The sequence below is a fragment of the Anomalospiza imberbis genome, chromosome 1 (assembly GCF_031753505.1).
Source record: "Anomalospiza imberbis isolate Cuckoo-Finch-1a 21T00152 chromosome 1, ASM3175350v1, whole genome shotgun sequence".
NCBI classification, from domain to species: Eukaryota; Metazoa; Chordata; class Aves; order Passeriformes; family Viduidae; genus Anomalospiza; species Anomalospiza imberbis.
Window position 1 is genome coordinate 142,679,283 of NC_089681.1, and position 22,825 is coordinate 142,702,107.

At 37.0% G+C, this 22,825-nt stretch overlaps 1 protein-coding gene across 4 annotated transcripts in view; it reads left to right on the forward strand.

Moving 5' to 3' along the window:
- Positions 1-22,825, forward strand: part of ESYT2 (extended synaptotagmin 2) — an 81,437-nt gene that overhangs the window by 54,887 nt on the left and 3,725 nt on the right. For 2 of the 4 annotated variants that reach the window (XM_068174339.1, XM_068174347.1), the window contains exons 8-22: positions 1,405-1,525; positions 2,167-2,343; positions 2,777-2,859; positions 4,106-4,154; positions 4,822-4,911; positions 5,501-5,596; positions 8,401-8,502; positions 12,955-13,017; positions 14,934-15,008; positions 15,658-15,744; positions 16,476-16,625; positions 17,643-18,031; positions 20,116-20,214; positions 20,756-20,887; positions 22,204-22,309. In XM_068174339.1, coding sequence (XP_068030440.1) covers positions 1,405-1,525; positions 2,167-2,343; positions 2,777-2,859; positions 4,106-4,154; positions 4,822-4,911; positions 5,501-5,596; positions 8,401-8,502; positions 12,955-13,017; positions 14,934-15,008; positions 15,658-15,744; positions 16,476-16,625; positions 17,643-18,031; positions 20,116-20,214; positions 20,756-20,887; positions 22,204-22,309 — 1,819 coding nt within the window. The remainder of the gene's footprint in view (positions 1-1,404; positions 1,526-2,166; positions 2,344-2,776; positions 2,860-4,105; positions 4,155-4,821; positions 4,912-5,500; positions 5,597-8,400; positions 8,503-12,954; positions 13,018-14,933; positions 15,009-15,657; positions 15,745-16,475; positions 16,626-17,642; positions 18,032-20,115; positions 20,215-20,755; positions 20,888-22,203; positions 22,310-22,825) is intronic. The other 2 variants (XM_068174351.1, XM_068174359.1) reach the window with 2 other exon arrangements.

Sequence of the window (22,825 nt, forward strand, 5' to 3'; positions counted from 1 at the left end):
TTAACTCAGAAGCAGAGAGAATTTTTTTCCTCTGAGCAGTACCTTAATATTAGCCACTGTTCCTTCTTTCTAACCAGAAGCCTGCACAGACGTGTCCATTGATTTTGATGCAGCCTTGAGCTCCTTCTGTTCCTGTTGCTCTGAGTACCATTACAAAGTCAGCCATGTTCCATCATGTATTGTAGTTACCTGGATTTAGTGGAAGTGGGCAGCCAAGGGGTTGCAGGCTGTTCAGGTTGCAAATCTCTGGCAGGAACATCACTGTGCATTTCTGGTGGGCCAGATTGCATTTAATGGGTTTGTTCTGTTGCCCGTCTCTAGCATAATAATTGCTCCCCACTATATTTTCTTTCCAAATGAAACTGTAACACATATCATGTTTCACTGCAGCTTTTGTGTTTTTATATGCTAGCTCCTGGGTCAGAGCTATTCCCAGCTTCAGACTCAGTCTTAGAAAACTCCACAAGGCTCACACACAAGCACTTCATCCAAAAAATGTTCAAAATAATCAAACATCATCTGCATATTGATTTCACAAAGACTGTAAAAAGGGAATCATGGAGTGTATTTAGGAGGAGAAACCACAGCTCCACCAGCTTTAGTGAGAATGTACCTCTGCAGTTCAGAGAATGTCGAGTGTTCTTGTAGTGACCTCTCTGAATCTTTGTAGATCCTCCTGGGATGTCCTGGGCACTTGTGTTCCATGTTCTGCCTTCTGCCTGTGTAGAAGTGTGTGGAACCAGTGCTGTTGGTCTGACAATGATTTGTTGTCAGCTCAGACCTGAGCTGGGTGACCTTGTAGCTTAGGAAATTGTTCTCTGTGTTTGGAGGAGTGTGGGGTTGGGTTTGATGTGATTCAGTGATTACCAGTGTGGTTGCACTGCCACTCCCTTTTCACTGAACAAAACCAGTTTTGCTTCCCTAGGCTACGTTTTACTCAGCCATGAGCTTGTATTCTGTCTGTCTGTGGTTTAAGTTATGGTCCTCCCAGCTCAAGAGGACAAGTGGTTTCATAACAATACAGGAATGGGTAGCCAAACTTGCAAGGACAGATAAATCGTTATTGAAGTACAAAAGTAATTAAACAGTTACCATCTGCTTGGTTATATGCATTAGAGGCAAGAGCACTTATGTTTTACCCAGGCTGGTTTTAAAAGGCAAGGGTGAGGGAGAAATTTGGCTGTGGCAAGGAAATGGGAACTTTATATTCATCCCTGTGGTTTCTGCTGTTCAGTGTCAGCTGCTTCCACCTGGTGGCCATTTGGGCAAGAATCCTTTATTTTAAGTTTACAAACCAGATGTGTCTTCTGCTCTCCCAGAAAGGCAAATATGTTCTCCATTTAGGTTGTTAAGCAGCAAAAGGAATATTTTTTTGAAGTAACTGAGGATTCTTTTCTCCAACAGTGGCTTATCAGATACAATAATATTGGATATCATATCCAACTACTTGGTCCTTCCAAACAGAATTACAGTGCCCCTCGTCAGTGAAGTGCAGATCGCTCAGCTGCGGTTTCCTATACCAAAGGTAAGCAGCTTTCTGTTAACAGTAATAGTTGGGCATTTAGTTTCTTCTCAAGTAACTGTTCAAGGCAATCTGGAGGACTTTTGAAATACAGTTGCTGCACTGGTACAAGTTGCTGTGAATTCAATCACTGATAATAACTGATTTAATTCATAAACAATTTATGTGAAGTTAGTATTTCAAAAGAACACCATGAAATATTTATTTATTTATTTATTTATTTATTCTTTCTTGTTGGAATCTTAAACATATTGCTTTTACAATCACTAGATTGCTAGAATCTAGTTTAACTGTATAGATTAAAAAAAAGTAGCATGTGTTTTATATTATCATGGAAAATTGCTATTACTATGCTTCACTAAACAGTTGTTGCTATTTTTTGCTACTCACTTTAAGAAACTTGGTATTTCTTGATGTAACTGGCATGTTTCTGATGGCTAATGACAGTTTTTCTTTCCAGGAGTCTCTTGAGTGCTAGGTCTGTTGAGTGTGTGGATCATCACTGATATTTTCTATTTACAGTATGTTCAAAATAAGTTTCATGTTAATGAAATGGCAATGAAAGTTATAAAACATCTTTGTGTAAATTTTGATGACATGGAAGCTTTCAGATTACTATACAAACTCATCTTTTCCTTTTTCAGGGTGTTCTAAGGATACACTTTATTGAAGCTCAGGACCTAGAGGGGAAAGATACTTACCTAAAAGGGATTGTCAAAGGAAAGTCAGATCCTTATGGAATCATCCGTGTGGGCAACCAAATTTTCCAAAGCAAGGTCATCAAAGAAAATCTCAATCCAAAATGGAATGAAGTTTATGAGGTATAACCAATAAAAATAGGTGGTTGTATGTTCTTCTTTACAGAAAAAAACAAAAGAGGCAATATCCTCTTTCTTTTGTTAAAGAGGTTGTTTTGGGGATGTCCTTAAGGAGCTTCTTGGTGTATCCCTCTAGAAGCCCAAAATTCTGTAATAAATCAGAAGTTCTTCCTTTATGTATTTATTTATATTTTTTGTCTAGACTAAGCATCAGTAATTCTGAAAAAGTAGTCTGTGCTTTTAGAGCCAACACTGACAAATTTTATCTGAAAAGCTCTTAAAATTGCTCTACTCATTAAATTGCAATTTTTTAAAGCATTTGCTTACTAATGTATTTTATTGTACAAAGGTGCTGCAGCTCAGTGTTTTACTGTTGTTATGCCATTTAACCAAGCTGGTCAGTTTTACTGATAATGCCCTCTCACTGAACTTCCAGGCCTTAGTGTATGAGCATCCAGGACAGGAACTAGAGATTGAGCTCTTTGATGAAGATCCAGATAAAGATGACTTCCTGGGAAGGTAAATGTTATGGAGAATATGTTTGTAGGTATTGGAAAGAGATTAAATATTGTAATTTTTCTTCAATTATTATTTTTATTTTATTGCAGTTGTTCTGCTATCTAATTGTATTTCTAAATCAATTATCTTGGTAGTAAGTAATACCCTAACTACTTCATGTATATAAAGGCATTTATATACAAATGTGCTTGGGTGTATATATACACATCTATATGTTTACATCTTTTCTGAAAAAACAGATGAATATTGTGGGTACCCAGAATTGTGCCCTAGCTTCTTTAATGTTTGTGAGCTAGCACTGTCTTAATTCTTTCTTCAGGCAAAGTTAATATAGTTTTATAACTTTGTATCTTCTTCATCTTCATAACTTCTAAATGACTGTCTCGAGTTTTGTTTTTCCTCTTAAGAGCTGATCTTAACTATTTGATTAAAAAAAAAAGTACTGTAATGTTTCTACAAACATGACTCACTCTGACTTCATAGGCCATAGGTGTTTACTCATAAACATTTCAGGAGTTTAGCCAGCTTCTTTCTCCAGTAATTTGTCACCTCTTTTTCTTGCAGAGTTTTGGAACTTCCCATTGTTGCTTTCCATACAGAGTACAGCTCCCTTGCCTTTCCAGCTCCTTCTCTCTTAACAGGAGCAGCAATACCTACTTCTCATTAAAATAAAGAAGTAGGAAGTAGGAACAGGCTTCTTTCTCTTTGCACTTCCCTGATCTTATACTGAAGTGATGGTGGGAGGAAGTGAGATAATGTGTACATCAGTAGTAATAAAATAAAAAGCCAGACACATGTTCATGGGCTGCCATGCAGATGTCTGCTCTGCTTAATTTTTATCAGATTCATTCCCTGCTACATTTTTAGCTTGTGTGAACTAGAACTCTCCCAGACACTGCCAAAGCATGAATTTGGTCATAGCATATGTCCAGGTGCTATTTCCAGTGGGTCTTTGGATGTGCTCTGTTTTGAGAGTTGGGTCATGTGTATGTGAGTTATTTTGTGCCAGTTGCCCTCGTGGTTACAAAATGGCCTCTAGTGTAGGCATTTCTCTGAAATCCTGCACTCATCTTTGCTCAGCCATTTCATTCCCTGCTCCTTCTTTTCTTAGCTGCTAAAAGAATAGTATTTCTGCTCTTTTGATCTCAGTGCTGGATACTCAGCAAGCACAGGGTGGTGCTTGAGTTCTGTGCTAGATATTTTGTTTCTTGGCTAAAATACTACTTCTTTTTCTCCATTTTTCTAGTTTGATGATTGATTTAATTGAAGTTGAAAAGGAACGTCTTCTAGATGAGGTAATCAAGTTCAGTAAGTTTTGGTTTAACGAGGCCCATATGTTGTACATGTAGCTGTTCTTGGATTATTTTTTTCCTGGGCATAGTTCCTGTATGTGCACAAATAACCCTAATGCTGTAGAAACAGATGTCCTGATGATCAGTACAGTGGTTTAAAAGATATCGAAACTGGTGAAATCTGAAAAATAATTGCATTCTTTGTTGGTTTTGGAGTTTTAAGGTTACTCCTATGCAAATGCAAAAAATAGTAACTTAGATATTTGGTGAGAAGGTTTTTTTGCAAGAGAATAGTTAATTGCTGGGCAGACTAATTTTTGTCCTATATGTAAGAGAGATTATATAGGAACATTGTGCAGGGCTTGTTTTCCCAGAACATCTTTACAGAACTTTAAGAATTTTCTTGGTATTTTAAATATGCTTTTATCATATAATGTAGAGATTTGTCTGGGTGGTTTTATCATTCTGTGTTGTAATTACTTTATGTAATACTTTATACTTGTAATACAAAAAATATGACATTTTAATGGATCAGATCTTTCAGGTTATGTGGCCTTCACCCCTGAGAGATTCTTAGCAGACGTTAGTGCTTCCTAAATGTCCTGAAGAACCAATTGCAATCATATATTTGTTTGCCAGATTATTTCACATTACTTTGCTTTATTTTCAGTGGTTTACTTTGGATGAAGTGTCCAAAGGAAAGTTGCATTTAAAACTGGAATGGCTCACATTGATGCCAACTGCTGACAATCTAGACAAGGTATTAAAGGAACACATTACTTTCATTCCAATCTTAATTGTTTTGGGGTGATTTTGTTGTGACTTTTTTGTTTATTTGTTAAGTATGTAACCAGTTTTCTAGCTGCTGTGAATTTGGAGAAACCTGTAGCTTGAGTCTAAGCTCTCTGTCTTTAGAAATCCTAAACCAGTCATAACTGTCAATTGTTTAAATGAGATTTTCAAATGCTTTTGTGGTTCTCTTCTTTTCTCTTAGTGTTACTGTTTGAGAATGTCTGCTAACATTTCATTAGTCTGGGAGATAAAGCTGGATATGATACTACAATCTGTCCAATCTAAAAAAAATAAGTAGGAAGCAAATGGTTTTGAAATGTCTCTATGAGTCTTGAAAACTTACTTTTTATGCTTGAGGCTCTGAATTTGTGAATTTTGCTTTTTGGGAGATGGTTTTTTTTGTTTCTGTTTTTTTGGTGGGTTTTTTGTGTGTTTTTTTTTTTTTTTTTTTTTTTTTTTTTTTTTTTTTTGTGTTTTTTTTTTTTTTTTTTCCTGAAATGGGACAGAATTAGTAGTACTTGGTTTCCAGAAAGGCTTACAGTATGTTTTTGTTTTAGGTGCTAACAAGCATTAGAGCTGATAAAGACCAAGCTAATGATGGGCTTTCATCTGCATTGCTTATTCTGTATTTGGACTCAGCAAGAAATCTGCCTGTAAGTTATGTTCTCATAGATACCCTTTTGTCACAGAGTCTCTTGGGTACTCCAGCATGTCTTGCTTGGTAGTGTGACACACTGCTTTACTAACACACATTGTGCCATCTTCTCTATAATTCCTCTCCTTTCAAGACGTGTAATGTAAGGTCCACTTTTTTAGTAGCATAGTATTTAGCTATATATTTAATAAAGCATTATTCTTTAATCAGTGTGGTTCTTTAAGGAATGCTCCTTTCCTGGACTTGAAAGGCTGCATGTTTTTATTACGTTATGTTTTCCATAAATGGTATGGGATTAGCATGAGGAATTTTAAGGAACTAACTGGGAAAAAACCCACTTCCTTAAGTTCAGGTAAAATTGCTTGCTTTGGCTTAGGGTATTGCTGGAGATTTGAAGGTACTGAAGTTCTCACCATGAAATCAGTACTGTGCAGTTGATGTTACAGTGTCAGAATACTTGTACAAGATTTCTATCAGATTGCTTTTTGCAGGGTGGGTTATTTGCTTGTGCAAAACATAGAAATAAATCATGTTCTCTCTCTCTATGGATTTATCCTATTGGACTGTGAAATAACTTGTTTTGGAATTTATTTCAGGATAGTAAAGTACTGTTCCTGGTTGTAATTGATAGCAGTAATAAAGTTAACCCTACCATAAAGAGATATGTGAAACTTAACTGAGTTTGCTGGTTTTCAGCATTGCTATTAGATGAGAAGTTCTGGAAGTGATGACTAAAATATTAATCAGAGAATACAGTTTTCAAGCTTTGGATTTTTTGCATGCATTTTGCAGATTTGTCTGCTGAAATTTAAGTTAAAATTAAGTTAAATCAGAGTGGTAACAAATGAAACCTTAGTAGCCCAAGCAATTTACATGACTGACTAGTGATTTCATGTCTGTTCCAGGGTGTATAGAGCAGAGGTAGAAGTAGTATTTCTAGGCTAGTTTAAAAGCTAAGAAGACTCATTTGGAATAGATCATCACGTTTCCTTTTTAACCTCACTGTATATTGAATTCAGGCAAAAACTGTAACTTAGCAGAAAAAAAATAGAATTACTACAGTATAGAGTAAGCAGGAACAGAATAGAAATACGGTGTGCTTAGCATCAGTTTCAGAGAACTGCGGCAGATCAAAAAAGTCTGTCTGCCATCTGTTTTGTGTACTAGATTCAGTTGAACCAATTTATGTATCTTCTTGTTCAACTACTGAATTTTACTGAAATAGCTACAAAGTTAATGTTTGGTAAAACACACTAAAGCCTCTTACTTAAAATAAATGGTGTAAAGTTCTCTCATACACCAGTTCTAGTCTTTTCCACATAGCTCTGATTCTCTATGTTACATTGTCCAGCAAATACTCCAAGGCTCTGTCATAAATTAATTTTTTTGTTTTAAACAAGCATTCTTTAGCATTGTCTCCCTCTTTTGGGAAGATGAGGTTGCAGGTCTCAAGTTCTGCCTATTTTTGCAGACAGTATTTTAATTTCGGTTCATTTAATCAGTAGGTCTTTAAACTCTAGGCATAGAAAGGGGGAGTTCTTTGCACAAAGCAGAACAGTTAGGAAATTTGGGAACAGCACCCTGAATTTCCTATTGCTGCATCTGATATTCTGTCTACAGTAAAGAATTGCCTGGGTGGGCTGAGAATGATGGTCATAGTGTGGGACCTGTTTAATCCTCTTACGTTTTTCCTCCTCTACCAGCCCAGAAAAGCAGTTGCAACAAATGACTCAATATTTAACTTCAAGTAATTTTCTTTTCAGTGTTGTAAAGAATATAATAGAAAGTAACATGGAACAATTGCAAATTCCATGTACAACTTTAGTACAAAAAATAATACGATATTGTGTTAAATCAAATTTTCCAAAACCAGAGACTGAAAGGCTTCACAGTTATGTCAAATAGGGGGGAAATGCCATGGGAATACTTTTTTAATGCAGGAGAACTGAAAAGGTTCCTGTACATTCCAGAAAGACAATGTCATGGAGCTTCTACATGAACTGCAGTTAATTGTAGTAAATAGAGCTTTTTTTGTGGCCATAGGATTCTAATATGGAGCAACATTTACAAGACTAAACATGACATTTGTTGGTTTCTCATGTTTTGCTCAAGTTCAGTGGTAGGGGTTATGTAGAGAAATAGCAAATTAATCTCTTGGATTGCTTGTATTTATGGAGAAGAGAGAATTCAAAGAGAATGCTTAAAATTACACTGACTCATATTAATAGTTTGAAGACTTTTGTGCACCACTTTAATGTTAGAGTGAAATGTTTTCTACATGAATAATTACCTTTTATTACCTTGAAAATTGCCTTAAGTGAATGCTTATCACTGGTACATTTTAGGTCATGCCTTCAGCCTTGTTTTGTTTGAGTTATAGTGTTGAGTTACCACAACACAGGCATTTTGCATCATAGTTGTGAGTTTCTGGCACACTGGGATGATTGATCTGGAAAAGAAATAGAAATGGTGTAGAAGACTGGTGTCTAAGTTAGTAAACATTAGTTGGATCAGCCATATAAATCTGAACTACAAAGAGTGGGCCTGGAAAGTGGGTTAATATATTTGAGTAATTAATAAAAAAATAAAATTCAAAAAGCATTCCACCTTGCTGTGCTACAGAAAGTCATTTAATGGATGAAACTATTTGTAATGAAAAATATTTGCTTTTTGTTACCTGCTGTTTTCTCTGGAATCCTTTGACTATTTTCCTTAACTTTTCTGTGTAGTAAAGCTGCTTATGCATTCATTCTGCCACAATCCCATCACTCTGCTTTCTCCTTCCATTTCCATCTTCCTAAGAGTATCTACGAGGGAAACTTTGGGTGTGGATACTTAAAAGAGAGGAGAGCATCGGGACTAGTCTTTTGTGAAAACACTACCTCACTCTATAGAGCACTATTTGTGAGTTCTCTGGTATTGTTTGTATTGTACCTTTTCTCTGCCAGAGTGTGGATTAGTGCTACTAAAGCCACTCACTCTAGTGGAATGAGAGCATGCAATTTGTTTTCCTGCATGGTTTCAACAAGTGTGCATTGTTTTTTGTGCTATTTTTATTGCATTTTAAAGGCTACTTAAATTTCATTGATCAGCATATCATTGGGTAAGTAATTAACCTTTTATGATAAAAACCCAAGATAAGTTTGTTGTAAAAGCTCTTTACATTTAACTTAAATTGCTGATTCATTGAGAAATAAAATGAATACTGTACTAGCACACTGTGTGCTGGTAAATTGTTGGCTTTTATTGTAAATAAATTAAAATAATAAATATTGCAACCAATAGTTCCTTCAAAAGGTGACACACTCAATGTTTGTAAGAACTTGCAACCTCTCCACACTGGTTCGAGTTGTTTTAAAAATGGGCGCAGTTCTTTGTGCTTCCCAGACTATAAATTCCCTTGTAAATTCTATCTCACTCCATGATGCTCCTTGTTTTGCAAATTTCCAAGCTCCTTTTCTGTTCTGGAAATTAGTCTGTAGTTGGGAGAATCCAGACTAGTGTGAACTACCAAGTAATATTTTTTGCTTTAATTTAATGTTACAAAACTGTTAAAAACTGGTGAGCCTCTGAGTATCTTACACTTAAATCTGGAAGTACAGCCTTGGTATCTTCAAAAAGACTGAGAATCTGTTCAGAATATGTATCTTTTGGCAGAGAGAGACTGGTTTGTCTTTGGAGATTGTGCAGATAAACTTGTAACTGGCCAGCTACATCATAATCCTTGATTTTAAAACACCTTTCCAAAGCCCAGCAAAATCCTTTCTGTTAGTTTCTCTGTAGAGGTTAATTTTAAAGTATCTAAAAAGTCATAACCATTCTATAATCTTGTTAAAAATTCATGAATGAGAAAGCCAATTTATAACCTACAGTTCCATCATCTTGGTAGTAAAACTGTAAAGGAGTTGCTGTTTCTTTTAGTTACACAAATACCAGATATATCTTTAAAGTAATAATTATTAAAAAAAAAAATCAAAATGCTGGATTAAGGATGATTTTTATGGATCTTAGGATCTTTGTGTTTAGACAGGTTGTCTGTATAGAGCATTTATTTAGAAATCAGACAAAACCTTCCAAATCCCTGAATTGATTTGTGAGACAGAGTGGAGCAGCAGCTGTTCAAAGAAAGCTGGGTCTGGATTCCCTCCTGCAGCACTGGGAGCTGCCTGGCTCTGCAGTGTCCTGGGTGCTGATCTTGCTGCAAGAGGAGGAGGGCTGTGGCTGAAGGCCAGGGGAGAGGAGAGTTCTGTAGTGGCCCAGGGATAAAAACAGCTCCAGCAGCCCTAGAACTTGTTCCCAGGACATCCTTAAACATGGGCTGTTACACAAACATTCACACCTGCAAGCTCAGTCTCTAACGTGGAACATGAGTTACTGGGGAAGTGTTAAAAAGGGAGCTCACTTCCTATGGGGAGAGGAAAATTCTGAGTGATCTCTGTTCCTTTTTGGATAGTTTATTGACTGCTGCAGACCTAGGTTTGTGACACCAAGACATTCACCCTTCTAAATCTGATTTAGCTGAAGTTAAGGTGTAAGAATTGTGTTAAATTTCTAAAAATGACATGAGTTTTATGATAATAAAATAGTTCATAACCGTTTTGGTGCCTGTGTAATATATAAATTATCCATATTTTAAAGGAGCTCATAAAGGTAGTAACTGTCTTCTGGTTATCTGGTGAGGATGCACTCAGAGATACCCCAAGCAACACTTAGTGAGTCAAAAGAAGTAATGAGTCATTCTCCAAAGCATATTGAATCAGGAGCTGGCTGAATAACAAACCAGTTTGTTACTTTTGTAATTTATGGGTTTGTTATTAGGGTTTACTGCAAATGTCACTGGCTGTTAAGAGAATTCCACTGTATCATTTTCAGTGCATTTCTTGGATAACCCATCCTCTTTTCCTGTTACTGCAGAGACACTCAGAACTATACCAAGACGATTTTGCCACCCAAAGCAAGACCTTCCCTTTTTATATTGAGTATCCCCTTTTCTCCTCTGAGTCTCCTTCCTCCCAGCCTTTCAGCCACCATCTTCATGGACCTGCAGCTTCTTCCCTTGAAACCTGAGGACTGGCTTAAATATGTTTGCCCCAGCTGATATCCCTCTTGGCCTATCCATGCTATGATTCCAGAGGAATTGAGATATGCTCAATATCCAGGAGTCAGTGGTTGCCTGCCCTTATGTATGATCACATAGGTTTGATTTTGACTTCTAAAATTCCTTGAAATAATAATGTAGGAGGGGAAAGATTTGTATTGAATATACAGGTGCAAATGGGAAGGAAGAAAGTCCAGAAGTTGAGTGGCAGTTTAAGATTCAAAATAATTTTGGTGAATTGTAGATGCCACCTGAAAAAATCAGGTACTTCTCTGCAGAGCGCAGTCATTGCATCCTTATAAATGTGGGATGCAAACAGAAGGAGATTTGAAAAGAGATCTTTCTACAGAAGGAGATTTGTAGTCATTCTGTGTCATATTGTCATGAAAGAAAACACTGTGCTCTGTGTAGGAAAGAGGAATGCAGCCTGTGAGAAGCATGGCCTAATCCTTTTGTTCTACTTAGCCATTACCAAGGCCCTGATCTTGGCTGTAGCAATGTGAGGTCTGGAGTACAGCACTGATGATGAGAGACTGTAACCATGGCTAGCAGAGAAAGGGACTTCAGCCTTAGGAAATAGATCATGGAACCACAGAAGGGTTTGGGTTGGAAGGGACCTTAAAGTTCATCTCCTTCCAACCCCTCTGCCATGGGCAGGGACACTTTGCACTAGATCAGGTTCCTCAAAAGCCCCATTCAACCTGGCCTTGAACATTTCCAGGGATGGGGAATCCACAATTGCTGCAAAGTGACACTTTTGTCTTTGTCAGAAAACAGGGAACAGTGCTTAAACTCCAGCAACGAATGCTTTCAATCTCCAGCAAAAATTAGTTTCAATGAGGAATAGTTAGTCTCAATTAGTTTCCACTAGGGATAGTCTGCAGTCTCCATCTTTGAAGTTCTGTAAGTACAATGCTAAGTTCCTAACGTATCAGAAAAATAACTCTGGACAATTCTGTGATTTTATTTTAAGAAGTATAATGTTCAAGAAAAATACCCCACAAAAGTAGTCAAACCTTATTTCTGGTTCTCTCAAGTTTAAGAGTTGGACTTGATGTTCCTTGTGGGTTGCTTCCAACTCAAAATATTCTGTGATTTTGTCCTGGATATTGTATGTTCATTCTGAAATAGAAATTTTCAAGCGAGATGCCAGGAATCTTTGGAATATTTTGACCAACTGGAGTGTATGACATCCCAAAAGAAACTGCAAAATAATATTTCTGCATAAAAGTTAAATATCTTCAAATTTTGTTCACTTAGATTTTAATTTCAGAAAGGCATTTCTTTTGGCAAAGCATTAATACCAGTTCCTGTTCATAAACCAGAATATTTTAAAAGGCCACTATGCAATTTTTTTATTGTCACAATCTACAGCTTCTAAAAAAGAACTATTCCTTGAAACAAAAATGTGTCCCTAAAGAAAAAGCCAGCCATAAGTACACTAATTTGAAGTCTGTTTTATTTCCAAATCTTATTTTCTGAAATTATTTCTTATGAATTGAATGCAAATTTTTCTAGACATTATTGTCACTTAAAGAACAATATATTAATCTTAAAATAAAATTCTAAAATTTCCATATTTAATGGAAAGCAGTCAGAGGTTTTGTCCTGCTTAGCCAGTTTAAATTCCTATTTGTAGTGTATTTCTATTTTAGTATATGTCTTCATTCAACTGAGTAAAGTAGCAGACCTTCATTCTAGTTAGCATGCAGTGTTTGCATCACTTTTCTGAAGAGGCTCTAAAGAACTTTGACTTTTAAAATGATATAAATCCCTATCAATTAGGTGTTGTAATTTCTCCCATAAAGGACTCCTTTGCACAATTATCATCTTATCATCAGAGAAGCTTCTGGGTTGTGAAAATATGCTCAAATTCTAAAAAGGATCATTCAGAAGACAGTTCATAGGGCACCAGGCATTAAATAAAAATATTTTGTGAATTATCTCTATTAGGGTAAAAAAAAAATGAGCAGAGAAATACAAGCAGACGGAAATTGGGTATATTAGTTTTAAAGCAGAATACAAATATCCAGAGGAGAAGAGGGAAAAAAATTTGTCAGACTTTTTTGTTGTTCTGGTGGTCCTTCATTGTTTTGTTTTGTTTGAAAGATGTTGTGATTTTTGGGGTTTTTTTTAGGTTGATTTTTTTTCCCCTGCTTTGTCCTATGTTGTCATATCATAATTAATTAACCTAGTGAAATTGCTTCATTGCATGTCTTATTAACCCTTCCTATGTTCATTCTCTCCTGACTTAAAAGAATAATCCATTAGAATTTAACCCTGATGGCTTGAAGAAGGCTGCTGTTCAGAAAGCCCTGAAGGTAACATTAATATAGTTGTCCATTTAAGGTCACAAAAGTAATTGGAAATGCACGAATGCCTGCAACACTCCGCTTCCAACACTGGATGGGGTTTCTATTGCCACATACATAGTTAGTGTAATTCTCTTTCACTTGAATTTGATTTCAAGAAGCCAGTGTCAGGATGTTGTTAAAATACTGTGGTCTGTGGTAATTTGAACTCTAGCTCAGATTAGTGGAGTACAGGCTGCTTGAGAAGACTGCGGAGAAGTGCTGAGAACTAATTTGTAGTAGTAACTAAAGGATGAAGCTGACATGAAAGCTAAGACATCTTTCACATACTGAGTGATACCTTATCACTCAGCTCTGAATGATTGGTTTGGAATCATCTTGTTCCTACTAGATGTTTTTAGTAGGTTTTATACCTTTATATGACTGCTAAAGAAATTTAGGCCAGCTTTTTGGTAGGCAGACTTGGAAAGGGCTGATGCTCAGCTGGAGGAACTTGACCAAGGGACAGACTTTAATAGGCTGTGAACAACAAGTCTGTCAATACCTGATGTTAGAGGTACAGTATATGTGTGTGCACATTGCTACCTGCTGAATTTGAATTAAAATTACTCCTATTTACATATCAGCATAAGTGACAGGGTCTTTGGTCAACTCCTGTAGTTTCATCATTTTATGAAGAAAGTTTCAGGCACCATTTTGTGGACAAATTAAAAATGAAGATAATGTCACCTACCATTTTAAAACACCATCAGTTGCAGTGTAATATGGCTTTCTTTCTGTTCTGTAAACCTTTGTATTCGGATTTATTTGAGAGCTAAATATTTTTTTTAATTAGAAATCACAAAAAAAAAAAAAAAAAGGCAGCATTCATCCAAGAAAGGAGTGCTTTCTTAACAGCTTTATTTCTAAAGGAAAATATGGTTCTAAGCAGTATGTGACATTAAAGTTGAGAATTATTAGTGAAAGTATGATGTCCAGATTAAAAAATATATCTAAATGATGCACTTTCTTAATTTAAAAATATCAAATATTTGAATCACTTGGGTGTAATTGTGACCTTACATGCATTAAGAAGATTTTAACTAACTTTCTGTTGATATACCTGATTTTCCTACAGGGTAGAACTCAAACCATGTATCCTACATTTTCTAGGCTTTTTAAACTGCATTAACACCTGCTTGAGATGATTAACTTTCATGTCTAAATTTTCTTTCTGAATTGAATTTTTGTTAGATTAAATTGAAATTCGTGAAAGAAACATATAGTTGGGATGTTCCTTTGCATATATAATTTGTTTCTAAACTGATGTTTGTTTTCACAGTTTGATGTAATGCTATACAGCTGGTGAGCAAGGCTCAGATATGGCAGATGGTTGCTTCTCTAATAAAGAGTATTTGGTAAACTGTAGAAATATCCCTCACATACATTGTAGTGCATATTCTTTCTCCCCCAAAGTGAAAAGTAGGGAACATCAGTGTTGGATACCACATCCAATTTAATAGTTCTACAGCACTGTATATGAAGTTCCTGAGTTTGTGCTTTCTTATCTTCCATCTGCATGCAATATTCATTTTGCAGATTTAACTGTGCTTCATTAGCTTTGGGGATTGTAATGCTCATTAAAAGATAAGAATTTGCATCTTATCAGTTTCATTTAAAGAAAATGGAAATGAGTGTAAAACTCCTGCTTATTAGCAGCATTTTGCTTCAGCATGTTCAGGTAGTTGGATGCCTTCATGCTGATGTGTTCACTAGCTACTCGCCAGTCTGCCATTCCAGCCGGCTGAATAAAATACTGAGAATAATAGAAAAGCATGTAGTAGAATGCATATGATTTGTATTTTTAAGATGCAAACATTTAAGTTGCAGAGGGGAGAGGTTTTGCTCTATTCTGAAGGCAAAGTTTTCATTTTTTTCTTTACCAGTCAGGAAAGAAAATAAACAGCAATCCCAACCCACTTGTTTTGCTGTCAGTTGGACACAAGGCACAGGAGAGCAAGGTAAGTTCCTAGCCTTTAGACTTGGCTTTGTCTTCACATATTTGGTGGGTCTGCGAGCTTGGCATTTGGCTACCAAAGCATGGAGCATATACACACACTAAGTTGCCACCAGAACTGAAATTGGCAACAAGAAGCCAAGGATTGCAACCTATGACTTAAAACCACCTTATCAACTAAACCATGGCACAAAGGGCCACATCCAGTCTTTTCTTAAAACACCTCCGGAGATGGTGGCTCCACCACCTCCCTGGGCAGCACAATCCAGTGCCCAGTCACTATTTCTGTGAAGAATTTTTTTCTAATGTCTGGCCTAAACTTGGTCTGGTGCAGTTTAAGACTGTGTCCTCTTGCCCTGTCACTGGTTGCCTGGGAGAAGAGGCTGACCCCCACCTGGCCACAGCCTCCTTTCAGGCAGCTTCCTGTCAGGGAGTTGTAGAGAGCAGTGAGGTTCCCCCTGAGCCTCCTCCAGACTAAACAACCCCAGCTGTTCCCCATCAGACTTGTTTGCTAGACCCTTCCCAAGCCTTGCTGCCCTTCTCTGCACACACCAAATAAAACACCAAGATGAAAAATGTGCTCATCTCTTGACACCAACTATATCAGACAAACTGTTTGATAATTTTTGTGCTTCCTTTTTTCTTAACTTCAGATTAGATACAAGACCAATGAACCAGTATGGGAGGAAAACTTTACTTTCTTTGTACACAATCCCAAAAGACAAGATCTTGAAGTTGAGGTATGTGTCTCATTCTCTTTAGACACCTTTCTTTCCTAAGATGTTGCAGTAGTAAAAGTCACACATTAAAGGCTGTTATGAAATGAGACTAAATATAATGTGAACATGATTAAAATTATACTTAAAGTATTTTTTTAGACCAGGCAATGAAATGTTTATTTTGATTTACTACTAAAAGGAAGAAAGACTATAACCAGGCTCTCACATGAATAATATAGTTAGTGGTTGCCTTTTCTAATTAAAAAAAATCCAAAAGTAAATTTGGTATACCAGTTTGGAACTAGGAATCTTTCCTCTCTCATACCAAGGAAGTATTCACTTTATCCAAATACTGTATCCCTTTACACTGTTGACATGCCCTTTACATATCTCTAAGAGAATGAAGTGTAAATGAGCACTGTCTTAGTCACTCTACCTCTAATAGCTGTGGGAATTCATTTTCACACAGACAGTTTGGAAACCGTGTAGTTATTTTGCTCACAAGTCTGGTAGATGTAGAGGTTACTTTTCTGTCTTACTTGTGCTATAGAAGGTAAGGTTGAAGAAACGAGGCTTTGAGTATATTTGTTTTTTCCTCCTTCAATGTAAAGTAATCTTAAAATCAGAGAAACATGGTTTAAGAAAAAACTACTCTCAATATTGTTTGTATTTTTTAAAATAAAAATGTAATTTCTTTCTTTGAATTCTTACAAAGCAGATGATACAAAGAAACAATTTCTGTGTTCCTTCAGGTGAGGGATGAACAACACCAGTGTTCTTTGGGGAACTTCAAGCTGCCTCTAAGCCAGTTGCTAGAGAGTGAAGATTTAACTATGCATCAGCGATTCCACCTGAGCAACTCTGGTCCCAACAGCACTATAAACATGAAGATTGCACTCAGGGTACTCTAAAACCTTTCCCATTGTAAACATCTGAAAGCATATTTAGGGCTGTGGTGACTCCTGGTCTGCCAGCTTTTGAAGAAGTACATTTCCTTTGATGTCAGCTGCCAAGTGTCCTTGGTTGTGCAGAGCTATCAGTACACAGAGATAGCCTCTAACTGAAATATATTCCATTTGAAAACTGTACAATGCTCAAAATTAAATAATAGTCACCTGCATTAATTAAAACTGAGATCCCCTGTGGTTTTAGGTTTGGAAATCATGTTTGGAATCTGAATTCCTTCAAATCTCTTTTGAACCTAGTAGGCTACAGATCAGTGAAAAATCCTCTATCTAGAAATGGAGGTGAGGTTTTGATGGTTTTAAAAAATAAAGTGTATAAGGAAAGGAAGTACCTGCATAGTACTGGAAAAATTCAAACCAGCTTTCAAGCATGTTGGAGTTTTGAAAACAAAACTTGCATACCTGAAAGTTGGTTTGTCTTTTTCCTCCATCTAAATTACTTGGTTTAATAAGGTACTATATCTATTTGCAAACACTGTCACACTTCTGTTATTTTTCTTCCTAAAGCACTTTGTTGATTATGTGTCATTAATAAATTAAAGCAACATATAAAAGAGTAAGTAAGAACAATTAATGAGAAAAAATTGTGATGTAAAATTAAATTTCAAGAGAGTGGAAGAAAAAATTGCAGAATATCTTTCCAGATGGCTAGAACTGCAAAGTGAATAGCATTTACACCAGAAGTGTGTAGAATATGGAAGGGAATAATAAGGAGAATAATTCTTAATGAATGGAGAATTTCACATTGTTTTATAGTTACTGCAGTTGCCATGAAGAAGGTGGAGATGTGTTTTGTCATGTAAAGCATTTCATATTGTAGAGTTGACAATTGTGAATGGTTTTGGTCTTGCTTTAGTGTCTTAGCTTTACAACTTGTCACCAAGCAGTATTGTAATTTGTCTCTGCTTCTTATACTGCAAAATAGTAACATTATGTGTATTTTCCTGTATCCAGGTCCTTTCTCTTGAAAAGCAGGCAAGATCTCCAGATCATCAACACTCAGCCCAAGTAAAAAGGCCGTCTCTTTCCAAAGAAGCAAGAAAATCATCTTTTAAGCCTCAGGTTCCTGTCTCGCCAACATCTGATCCCAACAAGCCTGTTCCAGCATCCCCAGTGACTGACAGTGATAAAAAGACTGACACAGGTGATAAAAGTCAGCCTCCCAATGCCAGCCCACAGTGGCCAACAGATCTGAGCCGCAGCTCCTCCAGTCTCCACGCCTCCAACTTCTCCTACTCCCCCAGCCACCTGTCGGTGAAGGAGCCCACGCCCAGCATCGCCTCGGACATCTCCCTGCCCATCGCCACGCAGGAGCTGCGCCAGAGGCTCCGGCAGCTCGAGAAGTACGGCCTGCACTGATGGCTTCTGCAGCACATCCCAGCTGGTTCACAAAGCCTGTCACCAAAGCAGGAGTGCTTAGTTCACCTTTCAGAAATGTTCTTTACTGTTCAGTCATTGGGATTTTTTGCTTCTTCCTGGTATCTCAGACAGAAGCTGCAATTAGAAGTTCCTTGCCATTGTGATCGTCTGCTAGATAAAGTCCCACTTCTTCTCATAGCTGCACTTTGTAGTTTCATGGCAGTAGTTGCCTGTTTCTCCACTGAATCCTATTAGCATTAATTAAGCCAATTAAGCTGGAAATGGTTGGTCTTTTTAAATAACTCAGAGGGATATTAGACTATAAAGAATGTTAAATGGGTAGTCAGTTACTATGCAGTCACTGAAGATTGCTGCAGACATGCTTTCTTAAATTTTTTTTTACTTGCCTCAGTGGGCAGCTGTACTTACCAGGTACAGACAGCTGAGCAGTCATCCTGCTCTGAATAGGAGACTGGAAACTATTCATTCTCTATTCACTGAGATTCTCTGTGAATCTAAGTAGAAAGATTTTATTTTTTTATTTGCAAGGGATTGAACCAGTTCATCTTTTTCTCTGTCAGAGTTCATAGAATCAACTGAGTCATAGAGGTTGGATGGAATCTCTGGTTGATCATCCATCTGCTCATAGCAAATCCCTCTTCAAAGTTAGATCAGGTTTCTTGGGCCTTGTCCAAACAACTTTTGGTTATCTCCAAGGATTGAGATGCCATAACTTGTTCAACAACTCCAGTGCTTAACCACTCCACTTCTAAAACATTCTTCCTTATTTCTATTGAAATTTATTTTGCTGCAGCTTGACTATGGCCTCTTGTTATTTTACTGTGTACAGCCATGAGGATTCTGACTTGGTCTTCTCTAAAATGTCTGCTTTAAGTAGTGGAAGGGCTGCAGTTGAGTTTGCTGTTGGCTCTATTTTCAATTTGGAAAAATACACCACCTGCTTATGTTCTCCAGACCCCCATTTATCTTCACAGTCACATGATAACTTGTTTTGTCTTTGTCAGGCTCTCTCCTGGTCCAAAATGAGTTAGAGTTTGTTAATTGTGATAAAGATTGAAATACTACTCCTTATGTAATGCACAAATGTCATACTTTGTCATTTGGTAAGAGTGGTCATGAGGTCCTTTATTGCACACCACATGTTTGTAGGTGCTTTGATATTTTTTTTTTAATTTTAACTAAGAAAATACTGAAATTAAATCTTCATTTTATTTTTTTTAAAGTGAATTACTTAGGAATGTTAATGGGTCAATCACTTTGTAGTAGATATTCACAAAACAGGCACTCTTCTCCCTTGAAGATATCATCTTCGGGTGACTGAGAAATGGCAAATATGGCACATACTGTCCTGTGTGATATGGAAAATACTTAGTCAGTTCACACAAACTAAAATGAGGATTTCATGGAGATGAGGAACTGCATATGCTGGCCATTCTGTAAAACACAAGTTCTTAAGCATGGTGCTTGCTTTTTATTTAAACATGACCTGTAAGTGTAAATTTATTTTAATCTTGTTTTCATGGCGATATAAACTATAGAAAAGTAAAATGGTTGTGTTTATACTGAGCTTTTACAATAGGAAGTGGATTTCAATTATCACTCTTTTAATCCCAAGAATATCTACATTTCTATGATAACAGAATTTAGAAAAGAATGAGCTGGTCTTCTAATTGGCTTCTGGCCTTAGGTAAGAGCAGCCCATGCCTGAGGTTTTCATTGCAGTTAGCACTATTATTCTTTCCAATTTCCTAGATGCTGCTTTCATGTTTATTTTAGGGCAAGCAAGTTCTTTACTTGTAATGAGTAAAGTCCCATATTCATAATGACAAGAAAACCTGCCCTATTTTGAAGAGCAGAGTTGTTGGCCAAGGAACTGAAGTACAAGAATCTGATGAGGATATGCTCACACACTTACATATGTTCTCTTCTTTCACATTGGTCTAGACAAGTTAAATGGATAATACATGATTTCTGGAAAAACTGCTCAGTTAAGTCTTACTTCTAATGTGCATTTTAAAAACTAAGCATATTCTGCTTTTTCCTGCAGTGGAACAACTCTGGGGCAGTCTCCATTAGGACAGATTCAGCTAACAATTCGTCATAGTTCACAAAGAAACAAACTGATTGTGGTGGTGCATTCCTGCAGGTGAGCATACAATACACTATTTCATATCTGGGCATATTTCTTTATAAAGTTTGCCATATCCTGACTTACTCTTAAGTGGATTGGTTAATATTTGTTAATTTAAAAATAACACATGCATGAATACAAAAATATACAGAGCTATGCTCAGAATCAGTAAAAACTTTGCGGAAGATTTTGATCTGATTTTATATTTGTCTGTTTATATTTGTCTCTGTCAGATTTTAAATTAAAATTGCATTTAGATTTTTATCAGCAATATCTGAAAACTGTTTCTAAGAGACTGAATTTTTTACAGAATGACCAAAACATGTGATTTCTAAAAAGCCATATCTAAACTTCAAATTAGAGTTTAGGAAACATTGCATTTCCACCTCTGCTCTCTGCTTACTGGTCATCTGCTCTTGTACAAGTCACTCCACGTCATATTTTGTGCAGGGGAACTGCTTCATGTACTAAATTATGTGATGGTAGTGTAGACACTTATATTCATCAATGTCTTGTTGATTTTCTAAGTGTTTTTCCTTGTTATTCACTTCCACAGAAATCTAATAGCGTTTTCTGAAGAAGGATCCGATCCCTATGTGCGAATGTACTTATTGCCTGATAAGAGACGATCAGGAAGAAGAAAAACACATGTATCAAAGAAGACATTAAACCCAGTGTTTGATCAAATGTAGGTTCTAAACTATGTGCAGTAGTTTTGTATCATGTAATTACAAAGCTGTCAAATCAAGATTTCTGTGCTTGGAAGTTCCTGGTTGTCACCATTAGACTTGATCATACCTTTCTCTTCTGCTGTAATAGTTCTTCTCTCCTTCTATTCCCTGTTATCACTACAGCCCTTCTTGCTGTTAGCAGCCACTTCTGTCTTTCCTGCCTTCCTACACCAGTTCCATGCTGGTAGCTCAGCTGCAGGAATTGCTCTCCTGGCAGGTGGTGAGAACATGAGTGCCGTTAGCTGGCCAGTGCTGCTGATCTCCCTTCCTGCCAGAAAGCTTGGCTGGCTGAGTGCCTGGCTGATGCTGCCAGCCAGTACCTGTGCATGGTCACATTGCTCAGTCACTTGGTGGTACTTCTCAGCATCCAGGGAGTCAGGAAATTTCCTTGTAGATTATATCCTGGCCCATATGTTGGAAGTTGTACCATCTTGTGCAATATTATATTGCATAAAAATCCTTATCCTTGCACTCATCTTTTTGATAGTAGTTTCCCTCACATGTATGCCCCTTACTCTGCCACCCATCACTTTTCAATAAAGACCTTTCTCTACTGACAGCAAATGAACTCAGGGAAAACACCAATTCAGTCCCTTCTGTCCAAGGCAAATCTGTAAATCATTAGCTAGAGGCTCCAGCAGATTTTCTTGGTAGTGCAGCTCTCTTCTGTTATTTCCAGGTAATTGATTTTTTTCACTGTGCCTTTCCAAGGAAAATGTATTGCAAAGCAATAAAGCTGTTTAAGAACTGTAGTGACAAATACATGTAAGTTGTGGTATAACCTTGTCTTGACTTTGTCTAAGTTACAGCTCTAGCAAAGAGCTATCTTTGATAGTTTTCTTTAGCCAGCCAGGAAAGAAAAGGAGCTCTGATGATCAAGTACCAAGGATCAATAAGACTGACCAATCTTCTCCTTTTGGAAAATGTTAATACTGAGCTGTCAGTACAGTAGGATTCCACAGTCTCTTTTCTCTAGTCAGTGCTTGACTTTTGCCTCCTTTTGTCTTGTTCATGTGTTTGTTTGGTTTTACCAGTGACCTCTAGAGGCCAAAGGTAACAGAAGTCTCAAACATTTGATGTTGATACTGATCACAGTTTTCAAGAAAAAAAATTAGGCAAAACATTGGAATTTTTTTCTTCATTTGTCTCAGACCTCATTTTTTAATTTGGGGAGGGAGATGGTTTGGTTTTGATGGGAGTGGCAGTTTAGCTGTAGGAACTAACTTGGACCTCTGGTACAGAATTCCCTCTAAAGCATCTCTTTGCCTGTCAGGTTTGATTTCAGTGTTTCCCTGCCTGAAGTACAGAGAAGAACACTAGATGTAGCAGTGAAGAACAGTGGTGGATTCTTGTCCAAAGATAAAGGGCTGCTTGGCAAAGTAAGTTGACAATAAGCAAATTCTGTTAATGCAGCTTATTATATAAATCAAAAACCCTCCTGACATACGAGTTAGTGTTGAATGAAGCCTTATTCAGGTATGAAGCTTTCAAATATTATAGGTGCCTTAGATGTCAGGCTTCAGTAAGGGAAGGAACAAACTGCAGAGCCAGACTTAGAAAGATGAGGCAGTAATCTCCTCTAGAGAGTGGTAAGTTCACAGTAACAAAAGAAATGTGCTTGTCAGGCTTACTAATCATGCTGTCAGAGAAAGGAAAGAACCAGTAGAAACCAGGCAATATTGCAGAAAATGTTCAGATAAAACTGGAAAGACAAACGAGTAGTTAGGGAAACACACAAGTAATTAAATTCCCAGTTTGTAAAATCCTTGAGAAAGAGCTGCTACTGGAGACATTCCCAATGCCAACACCAGCTGTTGTGTTTGTAACTTCAGTGTTCTATAGGCACACAGTAAATCACCCGATTTGCTACACACGTGATTGGGAGCATGGAAAAG